We start from the raw sequence: 20,057 nt of genomic DNA on the forward strand, positions 1-20,057 counted from the left end.
CACGTTGCCTCGGCCATGTGGAGGCAGACGGTTTCAGTCTCTGACGGCATTTCCCAGCGTGCAAGCAGGAGCATTCGGCCTGCTTCCCAACTTAAATTCCAACAAAAACAAAGAAAAGTAATATTAAACAGTTTATTAATGAAGCGAAATAATATACTTGAGAAATAGGAGCGAGAGATAGAATGGCTTTGTGTCCGAGAGAGCAAGTGAACCAAATTACAATTTTCAGCCCATTTGGCTTGTGGATTAACTATTTTTAGTGTGTGGTGTTTTTGGTAATTGTTTAACCTACATGCAAGAAGCGATTATGAAATAAGCAAACAGTTTTCAGTGTTATTCTCCTGAAGGGGACCGAAAAGGTTGTTCTTCAGCTGTGAGAAAAACTACACGTAGTAGTTGTACGCACTTTGGATTGTTGGGTGGGTTTTCTTTTTGGGAAGAGTCTTCGTCTTCATCGCTATCGTTGTCGCTGAAGGTAATGACTTAACCCACCCTTTTATGTGAAATCGACCAACCCACTTTTGCAAGCTATCAAAGGCTGCCGACAAAGTCTGCGCAAAATTTCTCTTTTTACACATTTTCCCTTTGTTGTTTGCGTGTTGCATTTTTCTTGGCAGCACGCAAACAAAATTTTGTTTTGTTTTTTAAAGCTTTTTTCCAACTTGATTCGAGTTTTTCCTGACTAAACTTTCGGTTTCGGGCTCTTCGCTTGTTAGTGAGTGTATCCTTTTGACCCAAGCAGTGGACTAATTTACACGGAAAAGGTTTATTCTCAGGCAAAAATTGTAAAACATTCAATTGAAAAGCGTCAAACCGAAGACAAATTAAACATCCATCTCACAGCCACAAAGTACACAAAAATTGAGTCAAAACAAATCAGCGAAATTGATTTTGGCACCACAGGATGAGCCAAGGTTTTGATAGTTCACATGGAAGTGGAAGTGTAGGACCCAGGGTAGCTTATCCAGCGCGTCAGTCATCGGAGGATGTGCCCGAGTCTACAGCCACAGCAACGACGGAAACAATTGGAACACCAACAACAACAGCCGGAGATGGACAACAAGGAGCGGGTTTCGGAGCTGGAGGTGAGGATGATACTACCGATGACAATTTCGAATCGAATTTGCGGCGTCGCAAAGGCAAAATAATATCCTGTGCCAAAGAGACCATCGAGAATGGTAAGTAGTGCCAAAGACAAGAAGACACAAAATATTTACTTTTTAATATACATATCTCTTATATACATATGTATGTATGTATGTAATTACGTACATATGTACTCTACCTACCTCAACCTACGTATACATATGTATGTACATATTTATATATGTATTTGTACATGCTTGGCATGTGTAAGCAGATGAACATTTGAGTGGCAATTGCTTTCCGCAGCAATCTACAGAGCCATCCGTAGACGAAGAAAAACTCATGGACCTATTCATTTGTCTTGGATAAAAAATATTACATTTCATAGGTAGAGGTGGAGGTAGAATAACTTTCCGATTAAAAGGCGTGTGCCTGCTATATGCTACTGGGGTGAGGTCCTGCCATATCCGTTAAACGTATATTTTGTTGCCTTTTTTAATCAAAAATGCTTGATATGACTGAAACTTTGATTGGATCTGAGTTGTGTTTTATGAGTTGGCTTCCTGCAGCGCAGGAACTTTCAACATTGAATGTAAGTTTTCGAAACTTTAGAGTCACAGCCTGTGACATTAATTTTTAAACCATTTAGGAAAAGTTTTTCTAATATTAATTATACATTTCACAAATGGGAGAGAGTGGTTATGGTCTTGGAAGTTTTTTTCATTTTCTGGTCTGGAGTTTTCTTGTGAATAAGGAAGGTTTGCATAGATATTTCTTGCGTTCAGGGAGGGAGGATATATTGTGGATAAACCAGTTCCTTTAGGTTTTACTCTAAATAACAGTCGTAATTGGTTTTGGGCATACATACGTAGATGGGTTTGAATAAGATGAGACTTTCTTCTAAATGCTAATTGTACTCCCATTTAACGAAATATAAGAAATTATCTGGGAATTTAAATATTTAAGACCTACTACTATTTTTGTATTTAACCATCCTGGGAAAGGATACCAACTCAACCACAATTTAATGTTCTACATATTTGCCAATGTATGTATATGTTTTTTGGGGAACAACAACCTCTAGTTGACCTACTCGTACCATTCGAAATTAATTTTGAAAGGGGAAAGCGGAAAATCTAACTCAAGCAAGCGAAACTCCTGGTGTTCTTGCACGAACCAACTATCAAACGAGAAGGGACGTGTGAGACGCTTCTTACGCGTCACAACTTTTATACCCGGCACTCAGTACTACATCTGTAACTTAGCGGTTATTTGTCAAATATTACATTTTTTCTTCATCTGTCATCTACATCAACAACACTACTCACGCCAACACGCTCCTTTAGCTTGCCACCCTCCCCTAGAAACACACTTTGCAGAGTCAGGGCAGAGTCGCGGCAGAGACGTGTCAGGGGGAGAGGCCATAAACTGCGCGAAGCAGAGTGTGCTGCTATAAGCTGCGGGACCGGGTGGGTTTGGCCACTGAAAATTTCTTCATTGTGGCTATAATAATGATCCAATCGGATCCCAATTTGGTGATCTGATAGATATGGTCATTCCCTACGGAATGGCGTTTTTAGTTTTCTTTTATCTTCAAAATTGTAGATTTGGGAGGTTTTCGCCCTTTTGCGTGGGCGGAAGGGGGCGGGGCTCAATTTGAAATACACTGGTTTCAGTGTGAGCATACAGCAGTCTGGTGCCAAAATTTGGTGGCTCTAGCTCTTATAGTCTCTGAGAACTAGCCGACAAACAAGACGGACAGACGGACAGACGGACGGACGGACGGACGGACAGACGGACAGACAGACATGGCTCAATCGACTCGGCTATTGATGCTGATCAAGAATATATATACTTTATGGGGTCGGAAACGTTTCCTTCTGTGCGTTACATACAACCGTTATCCGCACAAATACAATATACCCTATTTACTCTTCGAGTACCGGGTATAATTACCCTAAAATGACTTTCAGATTGTCGTACTTCCTGTCCTTTGGCAGAGTCGTCGCCGAGCTTCAGTTGTTGCTGTCAACATTAGACAAATAAAACTAACTTTGCCATTGGATCCCCTCACTGTTGTTTTGTGTCTGATGGCGGGTGAAGACGCTGCTCCCAACGGAGTCTTTTATGCTGGTGAAAAAGTCGTCGTCGGAAGTAGAAGGAAGGCGCAGTTTGAATTATTTATGTAGCCGTCGACAAAGAAAATGCGCTTCAAGCGATGCACTCGACTTGCCCCTAGCTGCTGTTGCTGAAGCATGAGGATGTAATATAGGGGCTCCAATTCTTATTGGTTGCTCTTTAATTGATTGGGCTGGGCGTCTGGCTGATGGGCGATAAAATATCTTTGTTGTGGGGCTCCCTGCGAGTACCCTTTCATGGTCTTGTCTTGCTTTGCACTCGGTTGCCGGAGTGAAAGCTATCTTTATTTGTAGCAGAATGAGAAAATGGATTAAGAAGTTAGGTTCATGTGCTTGCCCCATTCGAACTGGTTCACTTCAAGTAGACGGTAGGCTGGGCTGTGGGTGAGGGTTTGTTCCCCTTGCATATTTCCACTTTGGTGGGCAGTTAATTAATTTCATTAGCTTTTATCGGGTCAAGGTTGTGCTTGTCATCGATTTGAAATGGGTTCAGTGGGTGGTGTGCGTGTGCGTGTGCATGAGTGAAGTGTGTTATGTAAATCATATGCAAGGCATTTCTTATTATCATATCCGTTACTATAGAAAGGTGACAGGACTCTTCAAGCCAGTGAATAGAGTTTCATGGGGGCATATGTGTTATGTACATGTGTAAGTATGTATAAAAAAAAATAGCACTACTCGACAAAATCTAACTTTTTTTTCCTCAAGGGCCCAAACCGCTTTTTCTGATAAATATCGGGCATTAAATTGGTTTAATGAATTATGGTTTTTTTTCTATGGCTGAACTTAAGAAATTTAAAAAAAACGAGTAGGGACGTGTGAGACGCTTCTTACGCGTCACAACTTTTATACCCGGCACTCAGTACTACATCTGCACCTTAGCGATGTTTTGTCAAAATTTACATTTTTTCTTCATCTGTCACGCTCCTTTAGCTCGCCCCCCTTACCTAGACCCACACACTGCAGACTCGCGGTAGAGGCAGTGGCCGCACACAGCAGAAGCAGAGTGTGAATGAGAAAATGTGAAAAAAACAAATATAAGCTGCGGGTCGGGGTGGGTTTATGCAAGGCAGAGGCAGAGGCGGAGAAAAGGCTGGGGCAGACGCCACACACTGCGCGAAGCAGAGTGTGAATGAGAGAATGTGCAAAAAACAAATACATATAAGCTGCGGGATGGGGTGGGTTTGGCCACTGCAAATTAATTTCTTCATTGTGGCTATAATAATGCTCCAATCGGATCCCAATTTGGCGATCTGATAGATATGGCCATTCCCTACGGAATGGCGTTTTAAGTTTTCTTTTATCTTTTATTGTAGATTTGGGAGGTTTTCGCCCTTTGGCGGGGGCGGGGCTGATTTTTGAAATACACTTGTAACAGTGTGAGCATACAAAAGAATGGATGCAACATTTGGTGGCTCTAGCTTTTATGGTCTCTGAGATCCAGGCGCTCAACAAGACGGACGGACGAACGGACAGACGGACCGACAGACAGACATGGCTCAATCGACTCGGCTATTGATGTTGATCAAGAATATATATACTTTATGGGGTCGGAGACGTTTCCTTCTGTGCGTTACATACATTCACTTTGTGCACAAATACAATATACCCTATTTACTCTTCGAGTACCAGGTATAAAAATACCGCACAAAAATCAACATCTCTGCATGTCAAAGCTTAATATTTCCAAGATACGCTAAGACCACAAAGTGCTTAGGTCTACTTTTTAGCTGCATCAATCAACAAACAAAGTTCTTTACAACCAGATCTAAGACACCTAAGTTAGATTCTAAAAATACTTAAAAAAAAATTGTGTAAAAAAAAGGCCATTTCTAAGCCCCATATCTTTCATATAAAGTGGGTTTAGTTCCTTAAGAAAAAATCGTGTCGGGTAGTGCTATATAAGAACTACTTGATATTGGTTATTACGGATCCCAATTCTACGTATTTGTCTTTTTTCGCATGTTCAATTATAATTGTATTAGAATTATAATAATTATTACTACAACTATGTTGAGAAAAGGACACATCCAAAAGTACTTGGAATATTAAATGACCAAGATCTAACCAAAAGTCAGCTTCTTTCTCAGGCGCATCGTAAGTTCTTATTTTATCTGCATCATCATCGCTCATTTCATCATCGACAGGGCTGACTGCGTCCTAAAGGCCATTTGGCCGACGTACTCAAGGTGGGCAAGGTAGTTAAATCGGTTATCTAACATCACGCCTAGATACCTGAGTGAGTCCTGTGACCTGATAGTAGCGTCACCCACCTGAATCGTCACGTGCTCCACCTCCACCCGGCTCGTGATGAGAACTGCCTCAGTTTAATGGCTAGCCAACTCCAGTGCTGCTCTTTTCATTCAGTTGGCAACGGTCCGGACTGCCTCGTAGGTCGTCTTCTCTATTTCCTGGAGCTTCTTGGCCCCCATGATCAGGGTTAGGTCGTCCGCGAACTCAATCAACTTGCATCTCTGAGGAAGCTGAATCCTCAGGATTTCGTCCTACATTATATTCCACAAAAGATATCCTAGAACAGACCCCTGTGGAACTTCGGCTGTCATCCTGTAGAGCTTCGGTCCCTCCTCAGTCTCGTACCTCACTACCCTATCCGACAGATATTTATCGACTATACGTAGCAAATAGGTTGGATTCCAGTTCTCGCAATCGTCTCCTTGATCCGACTCCAGCTCGCAGAGCTGAATGCGTTCCGGATTTCCAGGGTCAGTTGGCTATGTAGAATAATCTCCAGGACTTTGCCGACGGTATCCAGCAGGCATATTGGCCGGAATGAGGATGTTTCGTCCGGCGGCTTGTCTTCTCTCGGCAGAAGGTCTAGGCGCTGCGCTTTCCACTGCTTGGAAAATACTCTTTCCGGTAGGCAACTATTGTAGACATTCACCAAGAGCTCTGGCCCGGTGGCAGCGACAAGCTTTAGGGCCTTGTTGGGGTCCCGTCTGGTCCTGTGGCTTTTTTGTCTCCGACTTTCCTTATGGCTGCTGCCACCTCCTCCATAGAGATCGGGGTCCACATTTCGAGGTGTTCTCGCCAGACGCTCACCTCTTGTTGTGGGTGCTGTGGGAATAGAGCCTCAACGCCTGCTACGAACCAGCCTCGGGCACGTCACTTCTGGCACTGCCTGACTTCTGATCTTGGTAACGACCTTGAATGCCCCCCTTGGGTTGAACTCCGCCTCCTCGCATATCTGCCTGAAACAGGATGCTTTGCTTCTCTTTATGGCTCGCTTTACTGGCCGGAGATCCTCTCCCACGGAATCGAACTCTGGCCGACCCCTCGCTCTCTTGTAGCACTTCCTTGACAGTAGGCATGTTTTTCGCCGTTTGGAAATCTCCTCGTACCACTAGTAGCAGGGCGACCCTTGTCTGCTCGGCTTCCTTCTTGGCAGTGCCGCGTGGATGTCTCCTCTAGGTGTTTTCCAAGTTTCAGAGCCAGGATGTCTGCCGTTTCGCCAGTCGAGCTCCAATTGGCGTCGAGAAGAGAATCCTTGAACGTCCTTCCACTTAGTCCCGGTGGTCTTGGCTTTCCATCTCCTTCGGTTCTCTCCGCAAACGAAATGGATCGCCTAATGCTCGCTGAACGTGAACTTCTCGCTTACTCTCCACGTCGCCCATCGACAGAGTGAGCTGCTCATGATGGTAAGATCGATGATCGACCCGCGCATATCTCCTGAAGGGGGGCTAATACCGCTTGAAGTAGCCATGGCTTGTTAGGAGTTGACCCAGCCTTCTCTGCAGCCATGTGCTAAGCTGGGGGATGAGGCGTCTGGTCCACATCCCTTTTCCCGCTGGATTCCAGCTCCTTTGCCTTATTGCTATGCAGCCCTCTTGTCGCTCGCGGGCTACCGCTTTGGCGGTCCATATACATATTTCATAAAAAGTTGGTCTGGATCGAAACGGCAAAATCGAGTCGAGTAGTGTTATTGAATTGGAAGTAGATAGGATCATATAGTTTGCCATGGCCAACCCCACAACGTCCAGTAGCTTTGCGTATGCATGCTTCTTGTTGCTCATTCTTTCTTGCTCGCACACTCTAAGGTAAAGATATGGTGACTAAGTACCGGGTTGTGACGCGTTTGAAGCGTCACACAAACGTTCCTACTCGTTTGCGTTTGCGTCATGCCACCGACTGGGGAATCTCTGTGCTGTGGCTACCATCGGCATTGATATGCGCCACCGCCACAACTACCCATCAACTTATTCATCTTTTTTCCATCATCCTGACAATTAACCCCTTTTCGTCCTCTTTGTGATGTGGTTCATGTGGGAAAAATATATTTATGTGCTTTTCAAATATTGTGGAATTTTATTTAATATTTATTATTATTAATATATACAAATATAATGTATTTGTGCTTTAATTATTTTTAGTAAATATTTTAGTTCCATTCTGCCTCGCTGGTACATATTCTTTGTATACATTTAACCATTTTATTTAGGCAGCGATATTCAAGAACTTCGAACAATCGAACTCTGGCCGACCCCTCGCTCTCTTGTAGCACTTCCTTGACCGTAGGCATGTTTTTCGCCGTTTGGAAATCTCCTCGTACCACTAGTAGCAGGGCGACCCTTGTCTGCTCGGCTTCCTTCTTGGCAGTGCCGCGTGGATGTCTCCTCTAGGTGTTTTCCAAGTTTCAGAGCCAGGATGTCTTCCGATTCGCCAGTCGAGCTCCAATTGGCGTCGAGAAGAGAATCCTTGAACGTCCTTCCACTTAGTCCCGGTGGTCTTGGCTTTCCATCTCCTTCGGTTCTCTCCGCAAACGAAATGGATCGCCTAATGCTCGCTGAACGTGAACTTCTCGCTTACTCTCCACGTCGCCCATCGACAGAGTGAGCTGCTCATGATGGTAAGATCGATGATCGACCCGCGCATATCTCCTGAAGGGGGGCTAATACCGCTTGAAGTAGCCATGGCTTGTTAGGAGTTGACCCAGCCTTCTCTGCAGCCATGTGCTAAGCTGGGGGATGAGGCGTCTGGTCCACATCCCTTTTCCCGCTTGGTTCCAGCTCCTTTGCCTTATTGCTATGCAGCCCTCTTGTCGCTCGCGGGCTACCGCTTTGGAGGTCCATATACATATTTCATAAAAAGTTGGTCTGGATCGAAACGGCAAAATCGAGTCGAGTAGTGTTATTGAATTGGAAGTAGATATGATCATATAGTTTGCCATGGCCAACCCCACAACGTCCAGTAGCTTTGCGTATGCATGCTTCTTGTTGCTCATTCTTTCTTGCTCGCACACTCTAAGGTAAAGATATGGTGACTAAGTACCGGGTTGTGACGCGTTTGAAGCGTCACACAAACGTTCCTACTCGTTTGCGTTTGCGTCATGCCACCGACTGGGGAATCTCTGTGCTGTGGCTACCATCGGCATTGATATGCGCCACCGCCACAACTACCCATCAACTTATTCATCTTTTTTCCATCATCCTGACAATTAACCCCTTTTCGTCCTCTTTGTGATGTGGTCCATGTGGGAAAAATATATTTATGTGCTTTTGAAATATTGTGGAATTCTATTTAATATTTAATATTATTAATATATACAAATATAATGTATTTGTGCTTTAATTATTTTTAGTAAATATTTTAGTTCCATTCTGCCTCGCTGGTACATATTCTTTGTATACATTTAACCATTTTATTTAGGCAGCGATATTCAAGAACTTGTTTCCTAGTTTATGTCTCGTTATCAGTTTTCCCATTGCTTTATTTTACGCTCTTTATGGATTTGCCCGATTTGTTCTTCATTAGTTTTCCTCTGGCTTAGATTTCCCTTTTGAGCTCTTTTAAAGCTGAGTATCATTCTTGAGTTGGATGCACGCTTGTGTACATATTTGTTTTCGCATTTGGATTTCTTTAGAAACTTGGAACCCTTTTCAAATGTTGGCAAAGAAGGCACAGACCTTCTAGCATTCACTTTTCCTGCCTTCAGGCTGTTTGGGCTACGTTTCCAATTTCATTTCAGTAAGGTTTTGTGGTAAAAGTGGACCAGACCCATTGATCTTGAGGCACAACAAATTTTCCTTGGCCGCTGAGAGACTCACTTTCTTGTGTGTATGTAGAAACGCAATCTAAACCAAACAAAAGCCCTATGTAATATTTATATAGCCGACTTCTTCGTTGTTTTTCTGTGTGTTTTTTATATCTTTATATTACAGCCTTTGTCTAAAAAAAGCTTTTGGCACAGCGTGTGCCAGATATGGAACACAAAAAACACATCAAACGAGAAGGGACGTGTGAGACGCTTCTTACGCGTCACAACTTTTATACCCGGCACTCAGTACTACATCTGCACCTTAGCGGTTATTTGTCAAATACTCATGCCAACACGCTCCTTTAGATCGACACCCTCCCCTAGAAACACACACTGCAGAGTCAGAGGACACAAACTGCAGAAGCAGAGTGTGAATGAGAGAATGTGAAAAAAAAACAAATATAAGCTACGGAACGGGGAGGGTTTAGCCACTGCAAATTAATTTCTTCATTGTTTTTGGTGATCTGATAGATATGGTCATTCCCTACAGAATGGCGTTTTTAGTTTACTTTTATCTTCAAAATTGTAGATTTGGGAGGCTTTCGCCCTTTTGCGGGGGCGGGGCTAATTTTTTAAATACACTGGTTTCAGTGTGAGTATACAGCAGTTTGGAGCCAAAATTTGGTGGCTCTAGCTCTTATAGTCTCTGAGAACTAGCCGACAACCAAGACGGACAGACGGACAGACGGACGGACAAACGGACAGACATGGCTCAATCGACTCGGCTATTGATGCTGATCAAGAATATTTGTATATACTTTATGAGGTCGGAAACGTTTCCTTCTGTGCGTTACATACAACCGTTATTCGCACAAATACAATATACCCTATATACCCTATTTACTCTTCGAGTACCGGGTATAAAAAGTGGGTGGAAAGGCTTTGTTTGTGTCATAATTGCAGTTTTTACTTGCACACTTAACGAGATGTTGAAATGGGGAATGCACTTGAATTTTGCGAGTAATTGGGGAAAGAGGACACAGACCCTGAGAAGAGACCCCCAATGGAGATTAAGCCCATGCTGGGGCGTGCGCCATTATATAGCCATTAGTTTCTCGGCTGCACTTTGGCTTAGCTTCAACGGCAAACTGATTTTGCAAATCAGAAGATTTTAATGGCCTTTTCATTGTTTGTGCTGCCGCTTGCTGTGCTGCATTCTTTATGGCGTTTAAGTGCGCATCCGTTTCCCTTTGAGAAATTGATGGCAGTTCCCAAGGCGAAGCGGAACCTCAAAAATAAAACAGAGAAAAGAAAAACATGAAGAAAAGGGAGTGCCAAGGAAAGCAAATATGCGTGCTTTTTCCTATAATTTGCACAACGTGTTTCTAATAAATCATATGGATATATATGTACATACATATCTTTATATACAAGCTCCCTGCCGCCCTCAGATTCATATTTTAGTGGTACATTGCATTATCAAATTACACAAAGCTGTCTGTTTATTTGAAAAAGGTCGTGAGGTCACGACGTCGTTTTTTTGGGGGATCCTTACTTTTCCCCATTCTGCTTTTTCATCATTCTTTGTAGGTACTTACTTTATCCCCACCCCATCCGTCACTGCATGTTTGTCATATTGTATTGGATCTTAAGAATTCTCGTTTACAGCATATAAAAATTACTTTTCATATACTTAGATAGTTCATTGACATGAAAGTTAAAGCTGGCAGTGGCGGGGATTTGATAACACTACTCGACAAAATTGAAACTTTTTTCCGCTTAGGCTATATTGTATTTGTGCGAATAACGGTTGTATGTAACGCACAGAAGGAAACTTTTCCGACCCCATAAAGTATATATATTCTTGATCAGCATCAATGGCCGAGTCGATTGAGCCAAGTCTGTCTGTCCGTCTGTCCGTCCGTCCGTCTGTCCGTCTTGTTTGTCGGCTAGTACTCAGAGACCATAAAAGCTAGAGCCACCGAATTTTGCATACAGGATTCTGTATGCTCACAATGTTACAAGTGTATTTCAAAAATGAGCCCCGCCCCCCTCCGCCCACGCAAAAGGGCGAAAACATCCCAAAGCTACAATTTTGAAGATAAAAGAAAACGCCATTCCGTAGGGAAGGACCATATCTATCAGATCACCGAATTGGGATCCGATTAGATCAATATTATAGCCACAATGAAGAAATGAATTTCCGCAGCTTATATTTGTTTTTTTCACATTCTCTCATTAACACTCTGCTTCTGCAGTGTGCGGCCTCTGCCTCTGCCGTGTCTCTGCCTCTGCCTTGTCTCTGCAGTGTGTGGCTCTAGGGGAGGGGGGCGAGCTAAAGGAGCGTGTTGGCGTGAGAAGCTATGTAGATGTAGATGACAGATGTAGAAAAATGCAGCTTAGCTTTCTCTCCATACGAGCAATGCCTTAAACGACGCCCAATCAATGCACCTGTACATAAAAAAGGGAAGACAAAAAAAATTCCGCACAAAAATCCAAATTTTTGCATTTCGAAGCTTAATATTTGTCATTTAAAATTATCATTAACCATTTCTAAGCCTCATATCTTTCAGAAAAAGTTAGTTTGCTTCAAAGCGGAAAAATCGTGTCGAGTAGTGTAATTTGATTAATGCGAGTAGCAGCGACAGTTGATTAAAATTCAAATACATTATGGATATGAATGATAGATTTTAACTGTTGAAAGGATGAATTATTTTCACTGGGAATCAAGGGTAAATGACAGATGTCTGCATGAGCAGTGAGCACGGTTGTTGATTGTTGATTATATTTTTTTTTGAAAAGCAGTAGTATACCTTTAAGCATACAGCAGAGTCTCACAAATTAGAACTCGCACTAATTAGAATTGTCCAGAAATTTAATCCCACCATTTTAATTTAAAAAAATTATAATTTCCTATGTGTTTCATACATTTTTTTACGTTACAATAACGCATGCATTTCTGGGATTATTTAGCATTTAGCAAAAAATGTCCAGAAATTAGAACCAGCCCAGAAGCAAAGTGGTTTTAACTTGTGAGGTTATGCTGTAGCTCTAAGATTCTACTATATAGTATACTATAGGGAATGTAAGCTTATTTATGCATTTTTGATCTTCAATAGTGAAGCTCCTTTTAGTCTCAATTTCATTTGCATTAGATCTAAATATAGTACTGCAAAATGTTCATGCTCAAATGTTAATTTGAGTTAATGTGAGTTCGTTCTAATTTTGTTCTGCTGGATGTTCCTCCACTGTTGTTACTTTAAGAAATTTGGCAGATCTGTTTTAAATAGCTAATTTAATTCTATGATTAGTGGGAGCTTTAATCTATCAAATCTTATCAACATGTAAATTTTAGTAACTTGTTAATGAACCACCAAATTTCCAAATTCATAGCCAACCCTTATACCAATCAGATCGTTTATTGCATGAAAATACCAAAACACCAAGGATAGAGGATGCCGAGCTGTCTGTGTTGCCATCCGAGGTTTTAAATCTTGATATGCAAATTTGTGGCAAGTTTTGTGTTGGGTGTCTACCATTCCATGCACCACAAATGGAAGCCTCCTAATATAAATAATCTTGCCCTTGGCAAGCTGGCTTCCTGATTGCCTGGACTATCTGTATATGACTGTGCCCCAGCAAGTTGCAACCGGATGTTCCCGTTCATATGTATATATGTATGTAATTGCAATATGTTTGAAGGAAGCCTGCTTTAAACCTTGCCTGACTGACTGTCAGGTGCTGCTGACATTGAGAGAAGCTTAATTTTCAGGCAGAAAAAACTCGATAGTCCCCACGTGTGGTTTTCGTTGATTTGTAGCTCCGTTCCAGGTGCATGGGCGGAAATTTCTTTCATTTGGATCTCCGTGCTCTGTGTGCATGTGCGTGGCTTATACCCTAAATTGGCTGATAATACGATTGGCTTCTGTCAACGGTTGTCCGTCCATTCCACTCGAAATCACCACCTGACCAAAACTTGTTTCCTTTAATTCTTCATTGATAATTTTCGATGCGAATCGATCCAATTGTAAAGGTTCTCTGTATGTTGCAATTACAATTTGTGGCTTGTAATTCAATTAGAAATAATTCCTCTGAGACTTTTTGTTTAAATGGAATTCTGGAAAAGCATCTTAAGTGGAAGGAAAGGGGAAAGCTTAGGACCATTGCAATGGTCAATGCATTGACGGCTGAGAGCTTTAAAACTAATTAATAATGTGGATTAAAATATATACGACAAAATCGAACTTTTTTTCTCAAGGAGCCAAACCATCTGATAGATAGCTTACATTACTTTTTTTTAGTGAATTATTTTTTTTTTTTTTTATGGCAGAGCCTTTTTTTTAAGAATTTTTAAAGTCTGCTATATTTTAATACCCGGCACTCGAAGAGTAAGTAGGGTATATTGTATTTGTGGGGAATAACGGTTGTATGTAACGCACAGAAGGAAACGTTTCCGACCCCATAAAGTATGTACATCAGGGACTGCAAATAATGATTATTTATTATTTTTCAAATTAAAAAATCATTCACTTGCGGAATCTTTGAGGCTGGCGGACATGTGTCAATATTCATCTTTAAGGATAATCTATGCATATCCACCATGATTTAAGTGTGTTCAAGTAATATCGAAATACTCACAATATAATGATTAATTTGCAGTTATATTTTACTACTCAATCAATAATGATTATTTTTTGAGCAAACAAAATAAAACTCAAGAAATAATAATGCTCAAAAATAAAACTCAACTTTAAATTGTGACTCCATCTTACGTTGGAAATGGCAAAATTATATTTATTCTTCATCAGTGAGACAAGACCAAAAATATTAAAAAAAAAATTTAAAAAAAAAAATTAAAAATACAAATACATATATCTTAGTGCAATTTATTTATATATACATACATATGTATGTACATTCACACTCTGCTTCGCGCAGAGTGCGGCCTCTGCCTCTGCCGTTTCTCTGCCTCTGCTTCTGCCGTGGCTAAACCCACCCCGTCCTGCAGCTTATATTTGTTTTTTTCATATTCTCTCATTCACACTCTTCTTTTGCAGTGTGCGGCCTCTGCCTCTGCCCCGTCTCTGCCTTTGACATGACTCAGCAGTGTGTGGCTCTAGGGTAGGGGGCGAGCTAAAGGAGCGCGTTGGCGTGAGAAGTGTTGTAGATGTAGATGACAGATGAAGAAAAAATTTAAAATTTGACAAAAAAACCGCTTAGGTAAAGATGTAGCACTGAGTGCCGGGTATAAAAGTTGTGACGCGTAAGAAGCATCTCACACGTCCCTTCTCATTTTTTGTTTAATACAATATAAAAATAAAATAAAAATGCGAGCTTAAACTGAAGAAAATTAGCTTTTTTAAAATACCTTACTCTCACTAATATGAACTACTTATTGTCAAAGAAGTTTTTTTTGCAACTTATTAATTTTTGCCACAAAAAGTAGTCAAATCTCCCATAGTCGTCTGCTACTCGGCCAAGAAATTGGCAAAAAAATGGGGAAACAAAAAAGAAAAGAGCGATTCATGAAACTAAACAAATGTGCTCTTTGTATGTACATATGTATGTACTTGTATCTGTAGGAGTATACTGTGACGACTATTGTCCACAATCCAGCATTAATGTATATATTACGAAGGAATGCATTCCTTGAATACTCTACAATATCTATGCAGTATATTGCTTCCGGCGGGAACCGAACACTTTGTAATGACAAATTTTCGTCACAAACATGGACTTGTTAAAAAACTAGCCATTAAGCATATTATGAGGTCAATCTTTTATTTTCAAACTCACAAACAACTTTTTAATACCTGTCTGAATCGAGAATGTAGGAAAAAATTTACTTAAATTGTTAAATTTAGCAATTTTTGTACTTTCAACTTCATGAAAAAAATCAGTTTTCCGATAACTTTATATTTTTTGTAGCAAACAGCTGACTTTAACAGCTGTTATCTTAACAGTGGTGCGCACTGTTGTTTTTCTGGGTATGTTACATTACGGACTGATGTTATTCCTATGTATATCTGTTAAAAAAATATTACTTTTTTGACTTTTGACAAATGAGTTTCGGCCAGGAAAAGTGGTCAAATGCCCCATAGTGGAATGTACGGAGCTCTAGGCCGCGAGTGTTTTTGCCACAAGTGCACTGAAATGCTGCCAAAAATGGCCAAAATAGAAATGAAATATAAAAATCAATGAGGCCAAGTGAGGTTGTATGTGTCTGTCCGGTCTGTCTGAATGACGAGCAACTTTTTTAAGCTGCTTCACATAAGTATGGGTAGTACTTTAAACAGTGCTTATTCGCTACTTTAATTTAATGTTTAAATATGTGGAAAAATCGTTGAAAATAAATAAATCTGAATACTTGTATTACTCGAGAGCTGTGTACAGTATTTTATGATTTGAAGTATGAGTACATTGGCTTAGGTAATAACATCTCCATAGCTATGGGTCAGTGAAAAGTAGTAACCTTATACTCCTTATAAATTTATGCTGCGCAGCTTAAATTTAATTCAAAATATTTAATTTTCTGATATATCGGGGGGAAATATAGCAAATTATATTCTCAGGGTCTCAAAAAAGTAGGCTACACTTATTGGATAGCCTTAAAGGCAAAGCCTCCGTTTCTGCCTCTACCATTATAATGGTACCTAATGGTACCCTAATGCATTAGAGGCAAACATTTTTCATGGAGTGTTGGTGAATGCTTGAGCCTTGCCATAAATCATATTTGTTGTCAATCAGGAGCCCTCTCGTGCGACGCACAGCAAACTTTATTGCCATTAAAACAATTGAACTACATATATCGAATTGTTTGTTCACCTCTCGCACGATTTCTTCTGCACTTTTGATCAGGAAAGTGGCTGGCTTGGATTGTGATTACATATTTATTGTTATATTACAATTTTTTTTTTCTCTTATTTCCACAATTTTGAAGATAAAAGAAAACTAAAAACGCCATTCCGTAGGGAATGACCATATGTATATATCATATCACCAAATTTGGATTCGATTGGAGCATTATTATAGCCACAATGAAGAAATTAATTTGCAGTGGCTAAACCCACCCAGTCCCGCTGCTTATATTTGTTTTTTACACATTCTCTCATTCAGACTCTGCTTCGCACAGTTTGTGGCCTCTGCCTCTGACACGTCTCTGCTTCTGCCGCGTCTCTGCCATGACTCTGCAGTGTGTTGCTCTAGGGAAGGGGGGAGCTAAAGGAGCGTGTTGGCGTGAGAAGTGTAGATGACAGCTGAAGAAAAAATGTTAAATTTGACAAATAACCGCTAAGGTGCAGATGTAGTACTGAGTGCCGGGTATAAAAGTTGTGAAGCGTAAGAAGCGTCTCACACGTCCCTTCTCGTTTATTTTAGTTTTACACTCATATTCAACCGAGCCTGTAGTGCCGGAAATAAAATATCTGAACATTAAAATCGTCTCTCACTGCCGTTGGCCGAAACCACGGTACCTTAGAGAAACTTAATAATTTACAGGCATAGAGGAGAGAACAGGCGACACTCTGAGCTCTCTCTCTCTCTCTCTCTCTCTCCTCTCTCTCTCTCTCTCTCACTCTCTCTCTCTCACTCACTCTCTCTCTCTCTCACTCACTCTCTGGCATTGGGTGAGGGATTTCTGAAATGTTTTGATGGCCTTTGAGGGAATTTTTTTTTTTTGAGTCTCAGTTTCACAGCACTGCACAGAAATTACGAAAAAATTAATAATGATGTATCAGATCATATCATAATATATCATGAACATGAACGCTTCACTTTACTTTTACTTGTTTTGCACATGTTTAGGGAAACATTTGTGAAGGCTGTTTACACTTTCATAATACGCTAGACTCGAGATGGCTCAATCTTGTTAGCTTGCAAAACTTTATTTGTAATAACGCACGAATTGAACGGTATCGGTAATGCTCTTATAAACATGACTTCTTTATGAAATCGATTACATCCTTCGGTGGCCAAGCAAACAAGCTGTCAGGAATGTGTTAACGCGACTGTCACTTTAAATCTTGTGCATACATATCTCCTTGATCTTTGTGATGCATTGCAGTCTGCAGATGGTCCTTTTGACCAGGCCAGGCAAATGCCTTGCTGTGCCCTAGTAAAATTTTGGCTGCCCATATTAAATATCCAATTTGGTTGAATGCGTAACTAACCACACGGTCTCTCACTTAGTCCGATTAAAACTGAACCTGCATATGAAATATGCTCCTCACACCCACAGCTCCCTAGAGAGAATCTCAGCACCCAGGGAGGTACTATATCTAACCAAGAAGACGAGGGGTCCACCCACTCGACTCTGCGATATTTTACTCTTCAGTGTCGCCAGTGTCCCATACACAAATGCAATTAATTTATGCTGACCAAGCGTGGGCTCTTCAGTGTCCACTGTCCTCTGTGGAGCAGGACATGGATAGGAAAAGTTTGGCTAAACTGAGGAGGAATCGAGAGAGCAAAGCGGAGTACGGTGCGGTCCGGCTCGGTCCGCCTTGCCTACATTAATCACAAGAAGGATTCACCAGTGCATCAATAAAGATGTGCGACAAAAGCCATTAAAGGACAACTACTCGAACATACAAGCAAAGGAAGGCAACAAGAGGGCACTCACACAGACGAGACAGACGAGTGTGTGGGGAAAAACTACGCGAGGGGGAGGGTAAAATTTACCAAACCGTAGTGCGAGTCGTCCGAGTCCGAGTGCCCTATGTACGTATGTAACCTTAGTGTGATCCATATGTTTCTTTGTATGTAATCTTATGTTTTTTTTAGAATTTTACATTTTACAGTTTTTCTACATCTGTCATTTGCATTTCGTCAATCTGGCTACAATATTGATCGAATCTGATTCGAATTTCCTAGCAGAGATTCATTGTTTCATTGTTTTTGGGGTATAGCGATTAATTTGAAGTATCAAAAAAAATATATGCATAAGTAGGTAAAAGAAGTGCTGCTGAAATATCATCAACATTCCTTATTTGTCTGTACATACATACTTACCGAATTATAAAATAATGCATAAGTAGGTACAAGAAGTGCTGCTGAAATATCATCAACATTCCTTATTTGTCTGTACATACTTACCCAATTATGTGCTTAGCTTAAAGAGATATCCATAGAATTTATTCGAAGGTTTTGCTCCGATCAACCCCTTTAGCGGTGACCTCTTTAAAGCAACCATCTTTACTTTGTGACATTTTGTAGCAAGGGAGAGCTGCACCTTGTGACTTGGTACTGGACAGAATACGTATGCTTCATGTGCCTCATCATCAAGTCCTGACTTGCCCGGTTCAGCCCACACCAACAAGGGGACATGTGCTGTGCATCGTGTCGACCCGTGAAGTGTTTAGAACCCCTAAAATGGTACCTGACTTGACGCGGTGATTAGATGATATCCGATGATGGTGGAGGTAAAAGTAGATCATCAAAATTACATCATCTAATTTCAATTAGACGCATTTCGAGCTCCTGCAGTTAATTAGGTGAAGCATTCACTGTGCTGAAGCGTGTAGAGTGTTGAGCGTTTGCTAATGAGTACCTCTAGTCATTCCTGTTCTGTTGCTCTAGCCCATCATCATCATCATCATCATCAAGGTTAATTAAAACATAAACTGTTTTAACTGAATTTTGCAGTGAGGAACAACTACCAGGCATGGGTGGGTAGAAGGATGGATAGATGGATGAATGAATGGCTCTAAGCTGCACCAATCACTCAAAGCTCAAGTCTCGGTAGCTGTTTATTAAATTTAAGCCTTCACAGCTCCACCTCCTCCTTCTTATGCAACAAATTTCTGGAGGTCGGATCCGGTTTCGGTTTACGGGTTGGGGTTAAGTTCTGGGTTTCTTCTGCGTTTGGTTTTGGCACCCAAGCGAGCCACAAGCTGATTTCGTTAATTATTCAGAGCACAGCTAGCTGTCATACCCTGGGGGATTCCCACTGCTGATTTAACAGCCGAATGTTTCTCTAAAGCATGTACCGACTGTATAGTGAATTGTGTGTAGTTCCATGTTGATGTAGGTCTCTGATGATTATTCTCTGTGCTCTGTTCCTGATGTCCAGATTTAATCACATGGAATTGGGTTAGATTGGAATTGACTTAGATCTCGCTTTATTCCTGAAATTAGTTTAACGAAACTTTCGCACGATTTCTTCTGCACTTTTGATCAGGAAAGTGGCTGGCTTGGATTGTGATTACATATTTATTGTTATATTACAATTTTTTTTTTCTCTTATTTCCACAATTTTGAAGATAAAAGAAAACTAAAAACGCCATTCCGTAGGGAATGACCATATGTATATATCATATCACCAAATTTGGATTCGATTGGAGCATTATTATAGCCACAATGAAGAAATTAATTTGCAGTGGCTAAACCCACCCAGTCCCGCTGCTTATATTTGTTTTTTACACATTCTCTCATTCAGACTCTGCTTCGCACAGTTTGTGGCCTCTGCCTCTGACACGTCTCTGCTTCTGCCGCGTCTCTGCCATGACTCTGCAGTGTGTTGCTCTAGGGAAGGGGGGAGCTAAAGGAGCGTGTTGGCGTGAGAAGTGTAGATGACAGCTGAAGAAAAAATGTTAAATTTGACAAATAACCGCTAAGGTGCAGATGTAGTACTGAGTGCCGGGTATAAAAGTTGTGAAGCGTAAGAAGCGTCTCACACGTCCCTTCTCGTTTATTTTAGTTTTACACTCATATTCAACCGAGCCTGTAGTGCCGGAAATAAAATATCTGAACATTAAAATCGTCTCTCACTGCCGTTGGCCGAAACCACGGTACCTTAGAGAAACTTAATAATTTACAGGCATAGAGGAGAGAACAGGCGACAC

General features: G+C 41.1%; 1 protein-coding gene across 10 annotated transcripts in view; it reads left to right on the top strand.

Moving 5' to 3' along the window:
• Positions 1 to 42: 42 nt before the first annotated feature.
• The window catches only part of LOC117901079 (anoctamin-8), a 38,317-nt gene continuing 18,302 nt past the window's right edge, over positions 43 to 20,057 (top strand). For 3 of the 10 annotated variants that reach the window (XM_034811696.1, XM_034811697.1, XM_034811695.1), the window contains exon 1: positions 725 to 1,178. In XM_034811696.1, the coding sequence (XP_034667587.1) occupies positions 905 to 1,178 (274 nt within the window). In that variant the 5' untranslated portion in view covers positions 725 to 904. Of the gene's footprint in view, positions 276 to 724; positions 1,179 to 20,057 lie in introns of those variants that run through there. The other 7 variants (XM_034811700.1, XM_034811698.1, XM_034811699.1 and 4 more) reach the window with 5 other exon arrangements.

Source organism: Drosophila subobscura, chromosome U (genome assembly GCF_008121235.1).
Source record: "Drosophila subobscura isolate 14011-0131.10 chromosome U, UCBerk_Dsub_1.0, whole genome shotgun sequence".
Lineage (NCBI taxonomy): Eukaryota > Metazoa > Arthropoda > Insecta > Diptera > Drosophilidae > Drosophila > Drosophila subobscura.